Source organism: Myotis nattereri (genome assembly GCF_964212035.1).
Source record: "Myotis nattereri genome assembly, chromosome: 2".
Taxonomy (NCBI): Eukaryota; Metazoa; Chordata; class Mammalia; order Chiroptera; family Vespertilionidae; genus Myotis; species Myotis nattereri.
Window position 1 is genome coordinate 135428928 of NC_138076.1, and position 21754 is coordinate 135450681.

The following is a 21754-nucleotide window of genomic DNA, read 5'->3' on the forward strand; positions in this document are numbered from 1 at the left end:
TCCTCGGGCAACCTCCCAGTTCTAATGAATATGAAAATAGGCCAGCGACTAACTCCTCCCCGGGCCCCCTCCGCCCCCACCCTCTCCCCACCTTCCCCCACTTCCCCGGGCAGGGCGCGTCCAGGCCGAGGTTAGACAGACAGCTCCATTTCAGACACATGCCAGGAGGGACGAGGCCCCGACACCCAGAAACACCGTCGCAGCGGCTGGCATTTCGGAAGAGCTGGGTGAGATCGCAAAGCACTTAACCCTCCACTCCCCGCTCTCGGCGCGCTCCCGGCCCGCCCGCCCCCGGCCCTACCCCGCCCCCACGCCGGCCACTCACGACCAGAAAGATTTAGAGGCGTCTGAAGAACGTGAAAGGAAGTGTTGCTCTACGGGGCTTTTATTTCATCCGTAAATCGTTTGTGTGGAAGATCCACATTAATCCGAAGCCCGAAAAGCCAGATACCTGGGCAGCGATGACCTGGGGTGGCGGAGGTAGGGGGCCCGCTTCTGCTCCCAACCCGGCGCTCGCGGCGCTGCCGAGCCCGGGGCCTGTCCCGAGCCAGCGGCGAGTGGCCCCGGAGGCTGGTGGCGCTGGGTGGGGGCGGGAAGCCCAGCCAGAGGCCTGGGAACCGTTACACCAATACCAACCTATTCTCCCCTTCCCTCCCCAGCCCTCCCCGCGGTCCACGATTTTATCCTGAGATCCAGATTATTTTAAGAAAACTCCGTAGGAAAAGTGCCTCCAAGGGATTCTTGGTGTAGGCCAGAGGGATGCTCATTACACAAAGGCATCTGTGAACGAGGACGGCCTTCAGCCTTGTTTTTTAAACACTATTCTTTTTTTTTTTTTTTTCCTTTTAAAGAAATGCGGTGCAATGACTTTGAAAAGCGCTTGCAGGGAGCGCGGGGCGCGCGGGGCGCGCGGAGCTGGATGCGGGAGAGGCGGCGACCCGGGCGCGCACAAGGCCTGGCCCCCCGACCGCCCGAGGGTGGAAGGCCGGCCCGGCACCCGCCGCTCCCCGAGCGCGGGGTAGCGCTGCGGGATGGAGAGGCCCCTCGTGACTTTGGGACGGACTTGAGTTTCTGAGCAGCCCGCGGCCCCCGAGGGGAACGCGTGCAGGGCCTTGGGCACGAGAAGGCAGCCATTGGCGACAGGTCTCTAAAACTAGCAAATTTGGGTGAAAAGCTCCCACTCGTTGGAGACTGAGGCTTGCGCCTGGCAAGGGACGCCTCTGCTCCGGGCTTTCCCGCACAGGCCCCGCAGCGCCCGTCGCGTGTCCCCGGGCCAACCTGGCACGTCGGGCAGCCCAGCCCCGGCTCTGGGAGCGGCGAGGCCAAGCCCCACTCTGGCGGGCATCCGGACGTTCGGAAATGCCCACCCTCTTCGGGGGCCTTGGCTGACCCAAGACTCGCTGGCAGGCCCTCTTGGAGGCCAGGACAGGCCACAGCCAGGAAGGAACCACCATGGAGATCACGGAGCGCTGCGCACCTCGGAGCGGCTCCCGGCGCTGCCCCAGAAGCCAGGCCGGGCCGAAACACCCAGGTCCGGGCTGATGGCGGCCCAGAGGCGGCCCCAGGCAGCAGCCTCGCTCCCTCAGTCGCTTCTTCCGAGCAGGGGCACTCGCTCAGTTCACCCTCCGAGCGCTCGGAGTTGACTTGGGCGCGCAGTCAGGTTCTGGCGAGTTGACACGATTCCTGTAATTATGTAGCTTTTGCTGTATTATTATTGTTACTGTCTCCTGCAGCCAGCACCAAGCACGGCCACAGAAAAGCTTTCAGGGACTTTGATCCAGGAGAAAGCCAGACTGCATCAAGGCTCGGGAAATCCAAGACTGACATCCTGGGCTGGGGCACCCCATAAAAGCCCAGGAAAGGCTGCCCCCCCCCCCCCCGACTGTGCTTAAGGAGGAGCGGCCATGCCCTCCCTGGACATTTCCTAGCGGGTTCCTGGGCCACCCCTGCGGGAAAGCTGAGTGTAGAGTTATCCACTCACTCCTGTGTGGGTTGGTTCTTTTTCATTCTCCATCCCCCTCTGTATTTTCAGATATACAGAAAGTCTGAGTTTCTCTAATAAACACGGGGGGTATAAGAGAAATGACGGTTTAGTAGTATGTTTTTTCCCCCTAAAAATTCACAGCAGCAAGAACGCCTTGCAGACTTGAGGACATATACAAACAACTCCTAGCTATAAACTTAGTTATGCCGTAGAGCCATGTCGGCTTGTTTATAAATATGCGTCTTAAGAGCCCTAAGTTCCCTGAGAAACATTCGGTGTCTTTTAAATGAAAGGCATATGATGTGAGCCCTAGAGTATATGCACACCAATGCAAATTCAGCTCCTAGGAAGGTACAGGGAAGCCACGGGGACCACTGCCTGGCAAGTCCTCCCCACCTCCCCTCAGACCCCTGTGAGATGGTGGTGGTCAGGGGGATGGGACCAAGTGTCACCAGCCCCACTTAACATCCCTGGAAACTCCTGGAAATGCAAGTCTCTCACAGGGAATCCTGTGTGTTCTGGAACATGTAACCACATGTGCCTATTACAGAAGGAACAGCTAATGGCAAACTCCCATAAGGAATGCTTAATCTGCAGTTTTTGGCAAGAAACTGAGTTTCTGTTTGCCAAGAGCTTCATTAAATAGATTTTGAGAGGTTGAGAGGGAGTTTATGGGAATGGCACAGCTCTAGCCAATGGAGTATTGGACTATTAAAAATAAATGTAAAATAATATTAATTGAAATGATGATAGTTGATTTCCAGAGGTCACGAGGAGAGAGCAGAAGTCAGATGGGAGGCTGTCTCGCCTTCTCTGAGACATACCAGTACCAGTTCTTCTAACTGGCACTTGGAGAATATCCTTCTCGGAAAATGACCATAGCCCTTTGACCAGCACTTGCAGCTACCCTATCCAGACCTGCATGGCTCACTCCTCCTCTGCAGGTTTTTAAAACCTGTTCCTAACTTCATTCCCTATCTTAACCCTCCCCAGTTCCAAACAGTTGCCATTGCCATGGCCAGAGCCCCAGGGGCCAGTGTTCTATGGAGCCATCAGCTGGCTAGTGAGACCCAGTTATTAAGTGAGGTTCTGATTGGGATTTTGTCTTAGCAGGCCCAGCCCATCACCCTCAGGCCACCACTCCCATCTGTGCTCCAGCTTTCTATTTCACCTCTGAGAGTATCAATAGTTCATATCTTTCCACAGGAGAGCCTGGGTTCTAATCCCAGGATTCTGCTCCCCATCCTTCATGTCAATCAATGAATCTGCTGGGCATAAAGCGACTCTCCTTTGCTATTTACACACGGGCAACACTAGTAGGAGGTGATGGGTGAGAGTGGGAGTAGGAGGGAGACAGCGTTGGGGGAGGCATCGGTTTCTTTTGAAGCCTAACAAAATATTAAACATCCTAAGATTCCAGCACTGGCAGACCTCGGGGTGCTGTGTAACCACTGATACTTCCTCAAATCGCCTTGATGGGAGTGAAGCGCAGTGAAGGAATGCGCATAGTCCAGGAAGCAAAAGGATGAGGGTTAACAAAACATATTGCAGGTTCGAATCTCAGCCTCTTTGATAGACGGTTTCCTCTTCATTCCTCTGGCATCGTTGGATGCCAACACAGTAGAAAGGCTATTCTGTGAAGTGGCTGATGTTCTGACTTGAAGTTACATCTATCATTCCCCACAGACAGTTTGTGGCTGTTGCTGTTGTTATTAGGTGCCAACTCCCCAAACACAGAGATTTGGGGCATTTTAATAAAGTTGTCTTTATTTAGTTCCCTTTAGAGTCTAGAACTAAAGCAATTGAATAAGTTAAACTAGTTGAAAAGTCCTCTGAAATGACTAGTGGCCCCTGCCACCACGTACACATAAAGGTAAATTCAGATAAGTCAAGTTCAGATAAGAGATTGCCTGTCTGTCGGCTAAATTATTATAGTATGCAAAAAAAAATATCTCAAGGTCTAAAAGCTGTTTTTAATGCCCTCCTCCCCCATGAGAATATATTTTGGGAAATGAAAAATATTTGGAGTACATATATCAAAGCAGCAGTTGAAGCACTGTGTAGACCACTCTAGTTCCTTTCTTTCTCAATGTATTGAAAGAAACGTCACAGTTATGTAGTAATAGTGGGAATGTCAAGATAGGATTGCAAGAATTTTAATCTTAGCACTTTATTTTGTGGGCGAGTTTGAGACATATTAGTAAGTGACGCTGGGAAAAATGCGTGTTGAATCCGATGAACTATGCCAAATGTAGAAAGCAACGGTTTGGAGAAGGGCAGGGAAGCTGGGTGGAGGGAAAACTCTCATGAAAAAGCACTAAAATAATTGAATGTCATGTATGTTGGCAAGAAGCCAGGCGGCCTCATGTTTGTGTGTGCTCCGCTGCTGTGTTTTTCCCTGGCTTCATCTTCAGCTTCTCACAACTCTGCAGACAGAGGAGATAAAGAAACATTTTGCATCAAAGCAGTTCAAGAGCTTTGCATCAAGATAAAAATAAATATATGCATACACAAGAAGTATTTAAGCTTTTCTGTAAAATATATGTCCCAGTCCAACATTATCTACTCCAGAAAACACACCCACAGACTACTATATAACTTTGTCACGTTTTTGAAGCTTCTAAATTTTAACTTAAAAAACCAATAACTGAATTTCAATCAATCCCACCAGGCTTTCAAGTGTACTGTTACAAAGTTCTCAAATATAATAGATACAATTTATCTGTGATTTAAATAATAATATTGAGTGTTTTGGAAATTCATGAAGTCACAGGATTTTTCAAAAGCTATACTTGTTTTTGAAATTCAATTTGTTTCAATAATAGTTTTCACATAGTTGACCTTTTCTTAAAGAAACAGATTTGACTAGCTAAAGGATTCAATTGAAATGTAAAAATATAATAAGATTATTTTCCCCACATGCAAATATTTTGACTTTCTAATGTCATTGTTGACACTTACTATAGATATTACTTACATTTATTATAGAATGTTAAAAATCATAATGCAATAATTCTAATCACCTTTTATTTTTTGCTCCAGAAGGTTCTATTATAATATAAAAAACATTAAAGTTAGATCTCTTCTATGATACATACCTTTAAAATATGCATAATAAGCTAGGCAGCGGTTCTCAACCTGTGGGTCGTGACCCCTTTGGCGGTGGAAGGACCCTTTCACAGGGGTCGCTTAAGACCATCCTGCATATCAGATATTTACATTATGATTCATAACAGTAGCGACATTACAGTTATGAAGTAGCATAGAAAATAGTTGTATGGTTGGGTCACAACATGAGGAACTGTATTTAAAGGGCCAGAAGGTTGAGAACCACTGATATTATATTTTAAAAATACAGATTTTACCAGAAATTAATAATCTTTTACCTATGACACATCTTCCGCTATTTTCTTTGAGATATCAATTGGTAAAAGTTCTATCTAAAATATTTTAGATACACTTTCCTGCTGATTCACTAGATATGTCTGAAAGACAGCTTCTTTCCAAAACCATACACATTCACACATTGATTTTTTTTTACCTTTCCTTAAAGCATATTGCGATATAGATAGAGGCAAAATAACAACGTATGTTTCTCCTTTGGAATGGGATTATACAGTGTAAGTATACCGTCCATGGTCATTAAGCAAACCTGGTCAAGTCCCGGCCAATAGACATAATCAAAGCGGGTCCAAACAGAGAGAATGAGATTGTCCTCTGGGTAGACCCCCACCTACGGTGCCCCACCTTCGCCCACGGACACCCTTCACCTCTGGAGGGAGGACTGGGTCGGGGCGCCTGGTCGGTGAGCTCAGAAGGCACCTTTTGTGAGTAGCTGAAAACCCTGCGCAACCAGCTTACCCTCTTTGCGGTGGTGCTTCGTGAATTCAACAGAAAGAAGAAAAACGCAAACACCTGTATCGCTTCAGGATTATTCAGGGGGAAGGAGAGGGGAGGGAGCGCCAAATCCTTTCCTCGAAAAAGTATTAAAGAACTTTAGAGAAAGATGAAGATTCCTGTTCACTCACTTCTCTCTCCCCATCTGTCCAGCCCGCCCCCAGAGTTATGGATTCCTGATGGGGATTTTGATGAGTTTTAATTTGCAAAGTGTCTTCAGCAGGGTTTCCGAACAACAAGCTCTCTGTACCGGTAGAAGGCGAGCCGAGCTCGGGGGAGGCCCCTCCTTGGAGGGCAGGCAGGACCCGGCGCGGCGAGCGGCTCCCGGCCGCGCGGACCCGCACCCCGGGGCCCGCGCCCTCGCACCCGGGCGGCTGCGGCTCAGCCTCACGCCCGCGCTGCCCGCGGGAACCTGTGCGAAGGCCGTGAGCAGAGCAGGTTTCCGGGGGCAGGCGAGGCGGAGCGGCAGGGCCGCCAGCCGGGGCGCACCTCGGCGAGGCACCGCCCGTGCCGGGAGCCGCAGGGTACCGCCCTGGAGGGCCTCTGGGGTGAGGCCTGAGTCTCCAAAGGCCGCCGGATTGAGCCTCGAGGCCGTGGGCGAGGCCGCCTCGGACCCGGGACCACGCTGTGGTTAAGGGCGCACCGGAGGAGTAGTCTGTTCTGAGCAGAGAGGGAAGCTTGCCTCTCCTGTCAACTCAAAAGATCCTCCAGCACAGAGAGAAGTCAGGGCTTAACCCACTTGCTGCTAATGTTTCCGGCTACTGCTTTCCCTCCTTTCAAGTCTAACTCTTGGAAAGCAACGTCTTTTAAGCTTTCTATCCAAATACTGATATTGGCAAATAGATCATCCAACCGCCCCCTGGTAAGGACACTGCCCTTTTTGTTGTACAAGTCGGCAAACAGAATTCTTCCATATTGCAAATTGCTGCAGATTTGGGGGACGAAGCAGAAGAGTTGTAACTCTCGTTGACAGTAGCGTGCATGTGTGCGTGCGTGCGTGTGTGTGTGTGTGCGTGCGTGTGTGTGTGTGTGTGTGTGTGTGTGTGTGCAGCAGCGCACGCCTCGCCCTGACCTGTCTTCAGGAGCGAAGGAGCCGCGCTCTCCCGTTGGGAAAAGGCAGGCTCCAGCCGTCGAAAGCTTCTGCACCTTTTCTGAGCGTGTGTCTTCCTTTTTACTGAACAAAACTGAGCGCACTGTCTCTAGCAGGGTGGCCCCGCCACACCATGCACGTGCGGATTATTAAGTTCAAATAGAACAAGCCATGGAAGTATTTACTGCTAGCTTATCAAGAACTTCAGCAAGTATGTTTTCAAGTTATCAGAAAGACAGAAAAATTTGGCTTTAAGTAGTTCATTTACATTAGATTATTTGTGAAATTGCCATCACTTATACAATATCAAAACATTACAATAAACTCAGTTTTTAAAGAGAATTTTCAGTATAAAAGGAACTTGTTTTGGGGAAAAATCTCTTTAATGCAGTTACTTATAGGAAATCCTAACATTTCCAATAAAGTTTATTTCTGATTAATGTTAATGAAATGGTGTCTTTTACACCATTTGATTCACCTGTGTTGGGGAGTGGGGTTTACAGTCATTCTTTTACTACATAAAGAATTGTTCAATAATTAAATTGAATTAAGCAACATCGAAGTAACTGATTATTCTCTCTTGTGTAAGAATGCCTTTTAATCATGTCTTCTTTCTAATGTTAATACAGCTTTGAATACTGACTTAGACTTTAAAAAGAAATATAAGCCTTGGCAAAATGAACAAAGAAAAGAAACGTTGTTAATGTAATTTCCATTTATGCAATAAAACAGGTCTATGGGCAATCTCATTTGAGCCATACACGCGTCTTTGGGCATCTCTAACTGCTGGATCACAGCTGTTATGCTGTTTGGTATGAACCCTAACAATTTTTAAAATATTTTTGTGACTTGGGAGACTTGGTTCCTAATTCCATCTCTTATTATTCACACATCAACCTGTATAACCTAAAACAAATACAATTCTCTATTAAGATCTTAACATCTCTTCCTAAAATATTCTCATTGTAAGCAAAGTATTGACAAAAGACTATACTGAGGCAAACTATATAGGGCATACGGACTTCCAAACAACTTTGTTAGCTCCAGAGATGAACACTGGGGAATCCTGTAAATCATTAAACAAATTTCCTTCAAGTACTATCCATTAAAGGTGGGCCTTAATTCTATAATTCTCAAATGTGATCCTGTAGTTACATGGTTTTACAATGTATGCATTCTTACTTATAAAGCTAAAAGGGAAGAAAAAAATGAGAGGCAAATATTTTTGGAGACAGTGGAATGATGGAATTAAATCAATGGAGACAAACATAAAGTCACAAATTAAGTTAAAAAATAAATATAGGAGAGGGAAAAGAAAGCTTATAAGGGTCCATACATTAAAGATCTGAGGATATTTTTAATCTACAGCATGACTTAGTTGCTAAAGTAGCTAAAACAAAATTAACTTACATTACATTAACAAAAGTGAAGCAGTCACGCATCAAGACAGATCAGATCCTCCCTACACACTGTATTATAACAGAAATCAAGGGACCTGAGAAGTGCTCTGGAAACTCCTTTCACAGAGAGAAACTGATAACTTTGAGCTTTGCTAGTGAACAGTGGGTGAGTCAAAGGGGATGTGGAAACCATGTCATGCTATGAATAGTTAAAAGAATAGTGGTTTTTAGCTAAGAAAAGATCTGCAAAAGAGTTATTAAACTTACTCAGTTTAGCCCTAGTGGTGGAAATAGGTGGATTGGCTCAAGGTAAAATACAGGTGCTGTTGTTGTTTTAATGTAAAAAGCAAGCTTTCTAACAACGAACGTGCTCCATGACTAAAGTGGGCCTTTTCAAAGCTGCACTGCACCAGACAAGAGGTGTTGCCGATGTGAATGTGCTGTGCAAGTCTCTTCCAAACCAAAGCCAGCGAATGCTGCCCTTCATGCTCACAATAGCATCACATCTCTGAAGTTCCGTTACCACACAAAAACTGCGGCACTATTAATTTCCAAGTTAGAATTAGTTTTCTCTAAGTAGAAAAAATAACTTTTTATCATATTTTGCCTCAATAATGATACTTGAAATTAAAGACTACACTTAGAGAGCAAGTGTTTTCTGTCTAATAACCACAGCGTCATTCTGATCTGCCTATATTTTTATGATCTAGATAACCCTTTTGATTACCTATGAATGACAAGTTTGGTTAACTGGTTACACACAACTTTTGTGAAAACATACATGTATGCACATCTATTCCATCTATAACATAAAAAGTGTAATAAAGTACAAATTAGATTTAGCCTCACAGGATTTGAGTCCAACTCTCCCACCTGCTGGCTGTGTGAAGCTGAGAAAGGTACCTGACCATCTTCTGTAAAATGGGGCTCTGAATAGTATATATGTCAAAGGGTGGCAGTGAATATAAAGAGAGTCCATGTATCTAAAGAACTCAGGGGCAGTGCCTGGCCATACTATAAGCACTAATTCAGAATGGGGAAGCATTTAATAAAGATTATGGGCATAGTAAAAATAAACTAATAGTATTATGAAACAGAAATTGACTTAGAAATAAAAAATTCAGCCCTGGCTGGTACAGCTCAGTTGGTTGGGCATCATCTGGGGCACCAAAAGGTTTCCTACTCCTGGTCAGGGCCCATGCCCACCAGGGCACATGCCTGGGGTTGTGGGCTCAATCCCCAGTAGGGGGTGTGCAGGAGGCAGCCGATGGATGTTTTGCTCTCCCTTTCCCTTTCTCTCTCTCTAAAAATCAATACAAAAATGTTTTAAAGTAGAAAATTCAACTATTTCAGAAAACCAAATATAGAATTATAAATTATTTAAGGGAAGAGAAAGGATCACATATGGGAGACAAATGTCCATGAGAATTCTATGTCCAGATGTACTAGTTTAAGGTAAGTGTGCTTGCCCCAAACCACTATTGTTAGGCTCTTTGGTATTACCCCTAATTTTTTAAAATTCTTACTTGATAATGTTTTTACAATTATTATTTAATTTATTATTTATTATTAATGCATTATTATTGATATTGATTTCAGAGCAAGATGTGTGTGTGAGAGAGAGAGAGAGAGAGAGAAAGGGAGAAATGTGAGAGAGAAACATCTATTGGTTGCTTCCTATACCCACCAGACCTGGGATTGAACCCTCAATCTAGATATGTGCCCTACTGGGAATCAAACCTGTAACCTTTTGGTGTACAGGATGATGCTCCAACCAACTGAGCTACCCAGCCAGGGCTTACTCCCAACAATTTTTAAAAGATTTTTTTGACTTGGCAGACTGGGGTCCTACTCCCAGCTCTATAATTAACACATCAATCTGTATAACCTAAAACAAATACAGGTCTCTATTAAGATCTCAACATCTTGTTAAAATATTCTCATTTTAAGCAATGTATTGAAAAAAGATTATACTGAAGTTATTATTAGAAATACAATTCTTATCAATTAAACTATGCAGTCCCTCGCAGGGTGCTGTGGACTGAATGTTTGCGTTCCCTCAGAATTTGTATGCTGAAACAGTCCCCGGTGTGTCATTTGGAGGTGGAGTATTTAGAAGGCAATTGGGATGATATACCTGAAGGAGAGTAGAGCCTTCATCATGAGATTAATCCTCTCACCCATGAGTGAAGAGACATGATGTCTCTCTCCCTTCCAGGGGAGGATGCGGCACGAAGGCTGTCATCTGTAAGCCAAGAACCCACCCATTTTGGATCTTGGAATCCAAGCCTCCAGAACCAAGAAATAAATGTTTGTTGTTTAAGTCACCGAGTCTTTGGTACTTTGTTAGAGCAGCGCAAGCAGATGAAGGCAGAGGCCTTCTAATATTTTTCTCTCTAATAAACTCCACATCAATCATATTAGAAACTCACTTTTTACAGCCATTGCTAGACTTAGAGGGCTCAGCACAGTGCTTCTGAAGGCTTCGTGGAACTCATTCCTGGGGGGGTGGAGAAGCTTGTTCTGAAAATTACTGTCAGTATCAATATCCTTCTGAGAAAAGCATTTACAGAGAGATCTGCCAGTGTCCACATTTGCAAAGAGTTTCCCTCATATTTAAGAAGTACCCGCATATGCAAATCAACCTCCAACAGACTGAAAGGCTAATGCCTCTGTCATTCAAGTTTTTACCCACCTAACATTAATAATAATAATAATAATAATAATAATAATAATAAGAAGAAGAAGAAGAAGAAGAAGAAGAAGAAGAAGAAGAAGAAGAAGAAGAAGAAGAAGAAGAAGAAGAAGATGTCCTAACCGGTTTGGCTCAGTGGATAGAGCGTCAGCCTGCATGTGGAGGACTGAAGAATCCCAGGTTCGATTCCGGTCAAGGGCATGTACCTCAGTTGCAGGCACATCCCCAGTAGGGGGCGCGCAGGAGGCAGCTGATCGATGTTTCTCTCTCATTGATGTTTCTAATTCTCTATACCTCTCCCTTCCTCCCTGTGAAAAATCAATAAAAAATATTTAAAAAAAAATAACAATAAATCAGTGTACCCATTAATTAGGGGCTTTGGTGTAAGTAACTTTACTGTTATTTCATATTTGAATTAAATCAATATTTCCTCCTAATTGTATTTATTTTTATATGATCCCTATAATTACTGGTAATAATGTTATCTGAGAATCCTATCACCTTCCTATTTTTGAAAACCATCACATAGAGGTTTTCCACTTAGAGAGCACACATATAACCTAAAATCTATAGGCTGGAGAGGTCTCAGGGTGTTTTATCCAATCCTACTTCTCAGTCACATTGCCCACGAATTTCCAGCCTTTTACACCAGGCTCTCTTAGTTCTGTCCAATAATAGTGTCCCTGATTGCTCTATTCCCCATTCCCTGGATATGTCGCTGTTATCTGTCTCCACATACTTACCCAGGCTGTAGCTTTTGCCTAAAATGCTTTTGTCAATATTATTCTTCAATATCAGTTAAGTAGAATATGAACGCACCCTTTCCTTGCCCATTCTCATTTGAAATTAATCCTTTCCATACACAAAACATTATTTATCTCCTTTAGAATACTAAAATAAAAGTATCTTAAGGGTTGTTTATTGGGTCTAAGTTAATACCCATCTTTTAAAATTAATTTATATTTATCAAATAATTTTTTTTGTTCTCAAAAAACAGAATAAACATTAACAAATCAAGTCAAGGGATCGATATCCTTCTGTCTCCCTACAGAGAAAATAGGAAACGGATGAGAAGTGGAGAATGAGAGAGAAATGAAGAATGTGAGCTAGTCACCAGTTTAGCCAATTACCTGGCATCTGCTTTGAGACCTGGTAGTGGAAACATTTTCAGGGCTCTATTTTGGAATAAAAGCTTTGCACATAGAGTTCTAGTGCTGACATGTCAGCCTGTTTTTTAGAAATATATATTTTACTTGTCCACATGAAAAATTAAGTTAACATGTTATTAGAAATGTATGTCATGTATAACGCCAAGTATTCGGCACACTTTCAGTAGAGGATGTTCAATATGTATATATTGGAAACATTGAATTCCACTGCCATTTCAAGGCAACACTAGAGAATCCATTTTAAAGATCTTTTAAAAGTATTTTTCCATCCTTTCACAGAAATACTTCCTAAATAAGGTTTGCAGAATTGATCCAATTTTGGTTTAATTTTGGAAGATTGGTCTGGAAAGGTTTTCTGTGTCAAGTCACCATTTATTGAGTGCTTATGATACACAAGGTACTGAGCCAGGGGCTTTAGATATACTTCGCCACTTAATCTCATAGCATCCTATAAGTTATAATCTTATTTTAATAAGCAAACAGGCTCAGAGAATTTGCTACTTGCCCAAAATGGCATATCAATGGATGTTAGGAACACAGGACAATTGAATTACAAAATGCATGATTTTTTTTCACTTTCTTCCATATGCATCATATTAGAATACGTACTAAGCAGAACGATATTGCTATGCTGATTCCTTACTTTGTTCTATGTATTACACTGAGTTGTTTTAAGCATTGGTTTTGTTTTAAAGTTATTAGAAAGTCAATGGTTAGACCAAACCTGAATAAGCCAGAGAGAGATGAAGAAGAGAAACACCCTACTATGTCTTCTTGCAATTTTCTGTTGATATGAAATTAGGAGAGATATCTTGAATCCAATGTGGGAGGAAACCTCAATTCCACATCAAAAAGCAAAGCAGTAGAGTTAGTATTTATTTATTCAATTTGGAATATGCATAGTTTAATATTACTAATAGTTACACATTTATAGATATCAGAAATCATTTTAGATCATTTTTATTTTTCTCCAAGATATGTATTTTAGGGGATAGTATAACTGAATTTTTCCTTATAATATAATGGCTTTATAATTTCATTTGATAAAAATAACACATTGGGTATATTGGAGTAAATAAAATATATTAATTTATCAATTTCTTTTTACATTTGTGATGTGGCTACTAGAAAAATTTAAAATTACATATGTAGCTCATGTTATATTTGTATTGTATAATGCTGATCTAGGCCAATTCTATGAGGATCCTAAAACAATTTTGAAAGTTTCTGTTATAGCCTTTGAGGAGAAATTTTCTTCAGAAATTCCAATGACATGTTAAAAACATTATGTTATATTTACTCACCTGGTGGATGCATTCAGGCCCCCATAAGGAAGACCTAGGCTTGAAGTGTGTTCTCACCTTTGCTCTTGCAATGTAAACGTGGTTATACCCACGCTTACTAAAAGGGAGGGATGCTATGAAGATTGCATTCAGTCATGGCAAAAATAAGCCTGGAAACAAGAGGGAAACTTCACCTGCTGCACTGTTAATTGAATTGGTTTACTTTTATCAAAAGCTTTATAGAAGGGATCTGTCTTTTTGTAGTACCTTGGCTAATTATTTTCCAAAAGCAAAGATGAGGAACAAGTACCAGAGAAGCCCTCATTCTGACCATGCAGTGTGAAAGGGAACATTGCCAGTGTGGTGCTCTCTCGTGCTGCTTTATTAATTCTTCCTTACTGAGCTCTAAAGAGGCCTCTCCCCTGCAGGTACGTGGTCATTCCAGATCTACTAGAGAGGCTCTTACCCTAGAGTGCAGGCAGGGATAAAGGTTATAAGTGAAAAGCCACATGACAAGTTTTTCAATCTTTGATTTGGGTAAAATTCTGGCTCCGAGGAGCAGTAGATGATCTATATGATATTTGGAGGGAAAGGAAGAATGGTGGTTTGGTAGTACTGCATAAAGCATGTGTTGATTTCATGTGTTTAGAAGTTATAAACACACATTTGTTATTTTCAAATGCATTATGCTCATTATGTAACTGTTATTGGCTTTTATGTTTTGTGCCTTAAATTAAAACTGGATTGATAATACAATAAGATGCCAAATATAATATGGCTCCAATTAAAAGACCCCATTTATGTCACAGTTCAAATCATGCCATTTGCAAAATTAACAGCTATTCATATGTAAAACCTGGTGCAACATAGACTACAAAGTGGATATTAATTATATTTCTTGCTACCAGTAACATAAAAGATTTCAACCTGACTTTATAAGACAGTCTGTTATTAAAACAAAAATTTTAAATATATGCATAAATTTCATTAATGCATATTTGAATCCAGTTATGCTGGTTCCAGTTCTTAACGTCTAGAACTAAACCATAATGGAGGTTATCCTTCCTTTTTATTTAATAATATTCACTATGTTTAGTAGACTAAAAGTTCTCTTTTCTTATAATAGGAATTTTTGTGCCTTGTTTTCTGTGATCACTATCTTTTATCTATTCTCTTATCAATTATTTTCTGCATTAATCTATTCTACCTAAGTTATCTCACAGAATAGTATGCAGATCGGTGCTATCCATTAGCAATGCAACATTAAATATATATGTACTTTAAATTTTTCTAGCATTCACATTTAGCAAAATAAAAAATAATAGATGAAATTATTTTATAATACATTTTATTTAAGCCAAAATACTAGTACAGGGGTTGTCAAAAGTAGGTTTGAGTACATAAAACACAGTTTATTCTTGTATTATTGTTATTTATTTATTATTGTATTATTTATTTGTATTATTTGTCTTATTGTTGTTATTATTTCATATGTGTGTTTATGATTTATCTTTTAAGTAATGATGGTTGGTAATTTAACCTGCTTTTGCCCACCCCTGTACTATAGTTTTAACAGAGTCAATATATAATTATTAGGCAATTTTGCATTATTTTATCATACTAAATGTTTGAAATCTGCTGTGTTTTATACTTAATATCTCAATTCAGACAAACTTTATTAACAGTATCCTGTAGCTACATGTGGCTACAGGCTAATGTTTTGGACAGCATAGATCTAGATTGTAGATCTTCATCTGCTGGAAAAAGGCTTTCTCTGAATCTCACAATCATGAACGACAAAAGATGCTTCATCTAGGTAAGCAAAGATAAAATGGTAGGTAGTGGATTTCATTCTATACTGAAATGGAAAGTAGAATTAGATATTCTATTAGTGCTCAGTTACAAATTAGCTGTAACAAAATTATTCTATAGCACGCTCAGGGGTCATCTTCTTCCCCTAAATTAAAGTATATTCAATAGAAAACTCACCTTTCCTAGTACAATAATAAATATCATAAATCCAGATGATGAACACTTTTCTAGCCTTTAAAGATAGTAGAAACAGTATTTCATAGTAAATCTATACATATAAAAGGCTAATATGCTAAGTGTCTGTCCAACCAGTAGCTATGATGCTCACTGACCACCAGGGGGCAAACACTCAACACAGGAGCTGCCAAGCTGCAGTGACGTGGCAGCGGCGGTTCTTGGGTAACGCACCCCGAAACCAGAGAGGAGGGAGCCTGATTCCTCACGGGGCTGTGCGGTTCCACCTTTGGCTGTGGGTTATGTTGCTGCAGGGCACCGTGGACCCTGAATCTGGTTTACTGCACACTTGCCTTTGTGTCCCACACCCTGTACACAGCAACGTTGCAGAGTGTCCTCTTGCACTCTGGGACCCCTTGGGAAATGTCAGAAAGCCAGTTTTGGCCTGATCCCCGCAGGCCAGGTCAAGGGACCCCACCTGCCAGAGGAACCCCACTTCCTCCGCAGATGCCCTTCAAGCCAAGGTGCCACCCCAGGTGGGGCCAGCTGGGAAAGAACCACGGGAGGTTGGCTCCAGGGCGGGTCTGGCCCATCTTGCCCAGTCCTACCCTGCTGGCCACCTCCTAATTAATTTCCTTTCAATGTGCACGAATCCATGTACCGGGTCACTAGTACAATAATAAATAAAATGTATAATGAGTAGACCTTATTCACTTATTTAATATCTATTAAGTTAAATGGCAAATTATTTTTTATTTGCAAAAATGTTTTTTAAACATTTTTAAAAAATAAGTTAAGAAACTTATTATAGTTACTTTGATTATAGAATGCTACAAGTTAAGTATTATAAAAATAAATCCTATATAGCCCTAGCTGGGGATAGAGCGTCGGCCTGTGGACCGAAGGGTTCCCAGTTGGATTCCAGTCAAGGGCACATTCCTGGGTTGCAGGCTCCTCCCTGGCTGGGCCATGGTCAAGGCTCCTGCAGGAGGCAACCAATCAATGTTTTTCTCTCACATCTATGTTTCTCTCTGTCTTTCCCTGTCTCTTCCACTCTCTTTAAAAAATCAATGGAAAAATATCCTCGGGTAAGGATTTAAAAAAATCCTATATATATAATTTTACTGCTCTAAACTTTGTGTCAATGCCCAGATTTTGAGGAAACTTAGAGGAAATAGGAGTATATTATGAAATAAAAAAAATCATGGCAATGATCGAATCAATAACTAAACAACATAATCAAGAAATAAAAGGACCAAAGTTTATTATGTGGATGATGGGAGGATTTAATGTTAGACAAGACCTCTTAAAATACTGCTATTTATTGTTCACTTGCAATTTTAATTTCTAAAAACCTTGTAATTTCTGTCTGTACCTCCCAACATAATTTTTCAGGTTAAAATGAATTCTCCCTTATTTTCTCAAAAAACAAAAATCAAACTGAACACTAATTTCTATGAATCCCAGCATATTCTCTCTTTTGCCTCTAAGGCAGAATGGTGCCTATAGCAGTGCTTTGGCTTTTGTTATATTATTCTGCCATTTTTTTAAAAAAAAATCTGAGTACTGTGCCTTAATACAATTTATGAGCACAGTAAGAAATTAAGGTTTGAAATACTTCCCCCAAACACCTAATAACATGTCTTATAACAAACTCTGTGCACAAAGGTCTTGTTGGCAGATTGAACCTTGGGAAGGTGATATCTCCATGCATCTATCAGGGGTCCTCAAACTTTTTAAACAGGGGGCCAGTTCACTGTCCCTCAGACCATTGGAGGGCCGGACTATAGTTTTTTAAAAAAACTATGAACAAACTCCTATGCACACTGCACATATCTTATTTTGAAGTAAAAAAACAAAACGGGAACAAATACAATATTTGTATTTGCATGTGGCCTTCGGGCTGTAGTTTGAGGACCCCTGAATAGTGAACTCTCAAATAAAGACATTTTAGAATGTCCGAACACCCCACCAAACTAATACTTTCATCAGCCTTTTTGTGGTCAGTGGTTCACTTTACCATTCCTATTAGAAGTAAGGATGATAATTGCTTGTGGTAGTGCTGAAGGAAGAGGAGGTAGGAAGGTGAGGATTGAATTGGAAAGGGGTTGGAGTTAGTTCATAGGGTGCAGAAAAGGACAAAATGTAACTTCAGGTTATGTATTTGAAGAGTAGCATTGCCTAGATCCATCACTGTCAATCTGTAATTTAGTAAACTGACATTTAGGTTCATGTTTTTATCTTTCCAAATCTTAAAAAGACAAATATTTGCCATAAAGTCTCCCCAAGGAAACAAAAACAGAATATCTCTTAATTTGATTTCATTCAGGTTTTATGCAATTGTTAAAATTAAAAAAAATAAATATAATTTGAAATTTATTCAATAATTTTCTAGCCTTTAAAGAGTAGAAACAGTGTTTCAAATTTACCTTTACTATTTTTATAAACACAAATAAACTGGTATTAATGTAAGTTTAAATTCTGAAAGATTTTTTAAATGATCATTTTAAAATAATTTTTTCAATGATCATTTTTTAAATGATTTTTTCAATGATCATTGAAAATCTGTTGTTTATTGTGGCTAAATAAACAGCATATTTTCAATTTAATGCCATAATTAGGAAACTAATATATATACATATCATCACCTAAAATTTAAGGAGCATCAGTACTCATCATCTTCCTCAAAATTAATATTAGGATGCTCGGCTGGTGTGGTTCAGCAGTTGAACATTGACCCATGTACCAAGAGGTCACCAGTTCTACCCTGGTCAGGCATGTGCCCAGGTTTCAGGTTTGATCCTCAGTGTGGAGTGTGTAAGAGGCAGCTGACCGATATTTCGCTCTCATAGATGTTTCCATCTCTCTCCCCCGTCCCTGTCTCTCTCTCTAAAATCAATAACAACATATTTTTAAAAATTAATATTATGAACACTGGCCAGTGGCTCAGTTGGTTGATCAGGTTGATCATTGTTCTGTATACCAAAAGGTTTTGGGTTTGATTCCTGGTCAGGGCACCTGACTAGGTAGTAGGTTTGGTTCCTGGTCAGGGTGCTTACAGGAGGCAACTGATCAATGTTTCTTTCTCACATCGATGTCTCTCTTTCTCTCCCTTTCTCTCTCTCTAAAATCAATAAACACATCCTTGGGTGAGGATAAAAATAATAATACTATGATGAAACAATTACATGGATCACAGAATAAGGAAATTATAGATTAAATTATTTTTAGGCACCAAAATAGTTTAATCATGGCCTGACCAGTATCACTCAGTTGGCTGGGCATCGTTCCGGGCACCAAAAGGTTGCCAGTTAGTTCCTGGTCAGGGTACATGCCCAGATTACAGGCTCAATCCCAGGTAGGGAGCATGCAGGAGGCAGCCCATCAATGTTTCACTCTCACATTGATCTTTCTCCCTCCCTCTCCCTTCCTCTCTCTCTAAAAAATCAATAAAAATATTTTTAAAAACACACAGTTTAATGATAAGCATCTCATTTCTCATCCTAGCTTTTTCATTTGATTGATTTGAGCATACAAACCATAACACCCTGTCAATATCAGCTTTAATGTGGCTTTTTCCTTCAGGGTTCATAATAAGCTGAGATAAAATATTTTCTGTCATCACATTATGTTGGTTGGTGGATACTGTTAGGAAAAGGATGGCGTAGCAGCAGGCTCATAAAGCAACTACATATGGAGCTTATGTTCCAAAACTCAATTTCTAGGCCACAACATCTGAATCTAAGTTTTCTACATTGATTGACAGCTCAAGGCTCATTAACATTTCTATCTCAATCAAGTTAAAAGAAATTTATAGGTTTGAAATGCAATAGAGCTCCAAGAGTAGATAGGAGGCACAAATTAAATAAATGCATCTCTAAATCTGCACATTTTTAAACGAAATATTTCATTGAAAAGGAAAAATAAAGGAATAAAAACTAAAGTTCACGGGGTCCTTTTACACAGCAACACCCTGGAAAGTCCCTGGAGAACTTAGCTTTGTGAAAAGGGCCTCATTGCCAGGAGAGTAAAAGGTCCTAAGGAGCATTAAATGTCAATGCAGATTTTATGCACTGTATTTACTACGATATCACAGAATATTAACTACATAATAGTAAGAGTTTAATAAAACTGGTCTGTCATTTTAGACAACATATTAATGTTGCAAAATTATAAGGTTGTGCTTTGAAAATATTTTTAAACAATAATTTAAGTTATCTTAATAAAAATTAAAATAATAAAGTATGTTTGAGTCAGTACAATAATTTTAATGAACCAGAATTAGTATCTACATTTCATAAATGATAACAACATACATCTGAATGAAAAGTTACACATAAAATATCCAATCATTAAATTGATCAATATTTTAATTTTATTTTAATGGAATGTATATTTTCTTAACATAACTCTAATTTATTTAAGATGACAAAGTCAAACAAGAAAAGAAGGCCCTTTTCATTGTCTATTTCTAATTACTTCATATATATATTTATCTTTGAAGTAGCTAATTATAATAATCTGGTAAAATAAAATGTATTAATAGATTATTTATTATTACTATAAAGTGTCAATAAAATATAGTTATATTCTCTCATGTGTATGGTATTATAACTTATCAATAACTAAAAATATCTTTAATACATAAATCATAAACTTTTAAACAAAATAAATTGAATATGTAAATTCCATTTCAATAGTTCAAGAACTAATTTCTGGAGGCCATTCTACATGAACATAGGAACAACAGCAAAACTGCATTTTACAGACTGGAAATTATATAACTCCACCATAAAACAAAATAAAATATGGGTAATAATGCAAATAAAATAGAGTACAATAGAGTAATAAAACCTTGTATCCAATTGGTAACATGACCAAATATCCACAGAATTCTTCAAAAGAAATCAAGTGCCACATGCTGAAGCTTGAAGAATTAGTCTGAAGTTTTCGCCTTCTTTTTGCCACTTCCCCATCCACCACTGAGTTGTACAGGATTGTCACGGAATGATATCCGTTCTTTCTTAGAAGGTCCTGCATTTGCTATCATTGGTGCAAGTATTCCTTTAATTGAAAAACCTAGACAGTGATATTAAATGTATACTTTCATTTAACTTGATCCAAATAACTTACTTAAGTAAGCAATAGATTTGTCAACAACATTCATTATAGAACTATGTGAACTTTGAGTTTTAAAAAAAAGTATATTGAATTTCCATTTTGTTTGCAAAATGATATAATCAAAATTTTGCCTAAATCATATTTACCAGTAGGTTAAATAAAAGAAACTAAAAGAGTAACTAGCTATGACAGTTTCCTTGTACCTAAAATTCAAATATCCCTGGTACTTCAAGACTATTAGATAATATATCATTTTAGTATTTAGATACTTACATTTGTTTATATTTTCATAGTTTAAATTTTTATAATTGCTTATATTTTCATAAATAATGACCGCCTTAAAATTAGCTTTAGAATTAACAACTGATTGGATTAACAACTTCCAGATAAATGATTATTGGTGAAATGGAAAGAATATTAGATCTAGAGTCTAAAAATATTTATGGGTTCTAGTCTGGCTGCAGATGACACAGGTTTGTCGTTCTGGATATGCCATAGCCTCTCTGAGCTTCGTTTTATAAATGAGGGGGAAAACCTGTGCATTACAGGGTTGATGTGGGAATTGCCTTTCTGATTATGCTGCAGTGGTGGTAAGGCCTGTGCTATAAAATAGAATAAATCATTATCTATAGTCAACAAATTAGGATTTCTCCAGAGAAAAGTAACAAAAATTGTTAGAGGTTAAAAACAAATAGCGGTTGAAAGAATGGGATAGTTGATTAGGAACGTTTTACTGGGCAAGACCCCAAAACACTGTATTAAGAATATTATTGAAGAACTATGATCATCTGCTTTAAATCTCCCGAGGATTAAGCAAGCGCACAGGGCTGGGTGTGTGGGGAGAGGGTTTGAAAAGCAGCCGAGCGGAGCATTCCACAGCTCCCTCAGGGCTGGCTTCAGGGCAAGGTTTAAACCACGTGACTCTCCACCATGATGCTTTTGTGCTTTAAATAAATGTAGAGGGAAAATGTCTAATTCTTTTTTAAAAAAATTAATACTTTTATAACTAAAATTTTAAACATTTAAAAATATGTATCCAAATAGATAGGTTAGGAAACATTAGACTGTTTGTGGAAATTGGTCTGTAATTTCAAGTTAGTTGCAATATGATGGTGAATATTCTTTTTTT

General features: G+C 39.8%; 1 protein-coding gene across 1 annotated transcript in view; it reads right to left on the reverse strand.

Moving 5' to 3' along the window:
* Window positions 1–4143: 4143 nt before the first annotated feature.
* LRRIQ1 (leucine rich repeats and IQ motif containing 1) overlaps window positions 4144–21754 on the reverse strand; it is a 264793-nt gene continuing 247182 nt past the window's right edge. The window contains exon 27 of the mRNA XM_081084809.1: window positions 4144–4410. Within this exon, the coding sequence (XP_080940935.1) occupies window positions 4403–4410 (8 nt within the window). The 3' untranslated portion in view covers window positions 4144–4402. The remainder of the gene's footprint in view (window positions 4411–21754) is intronic.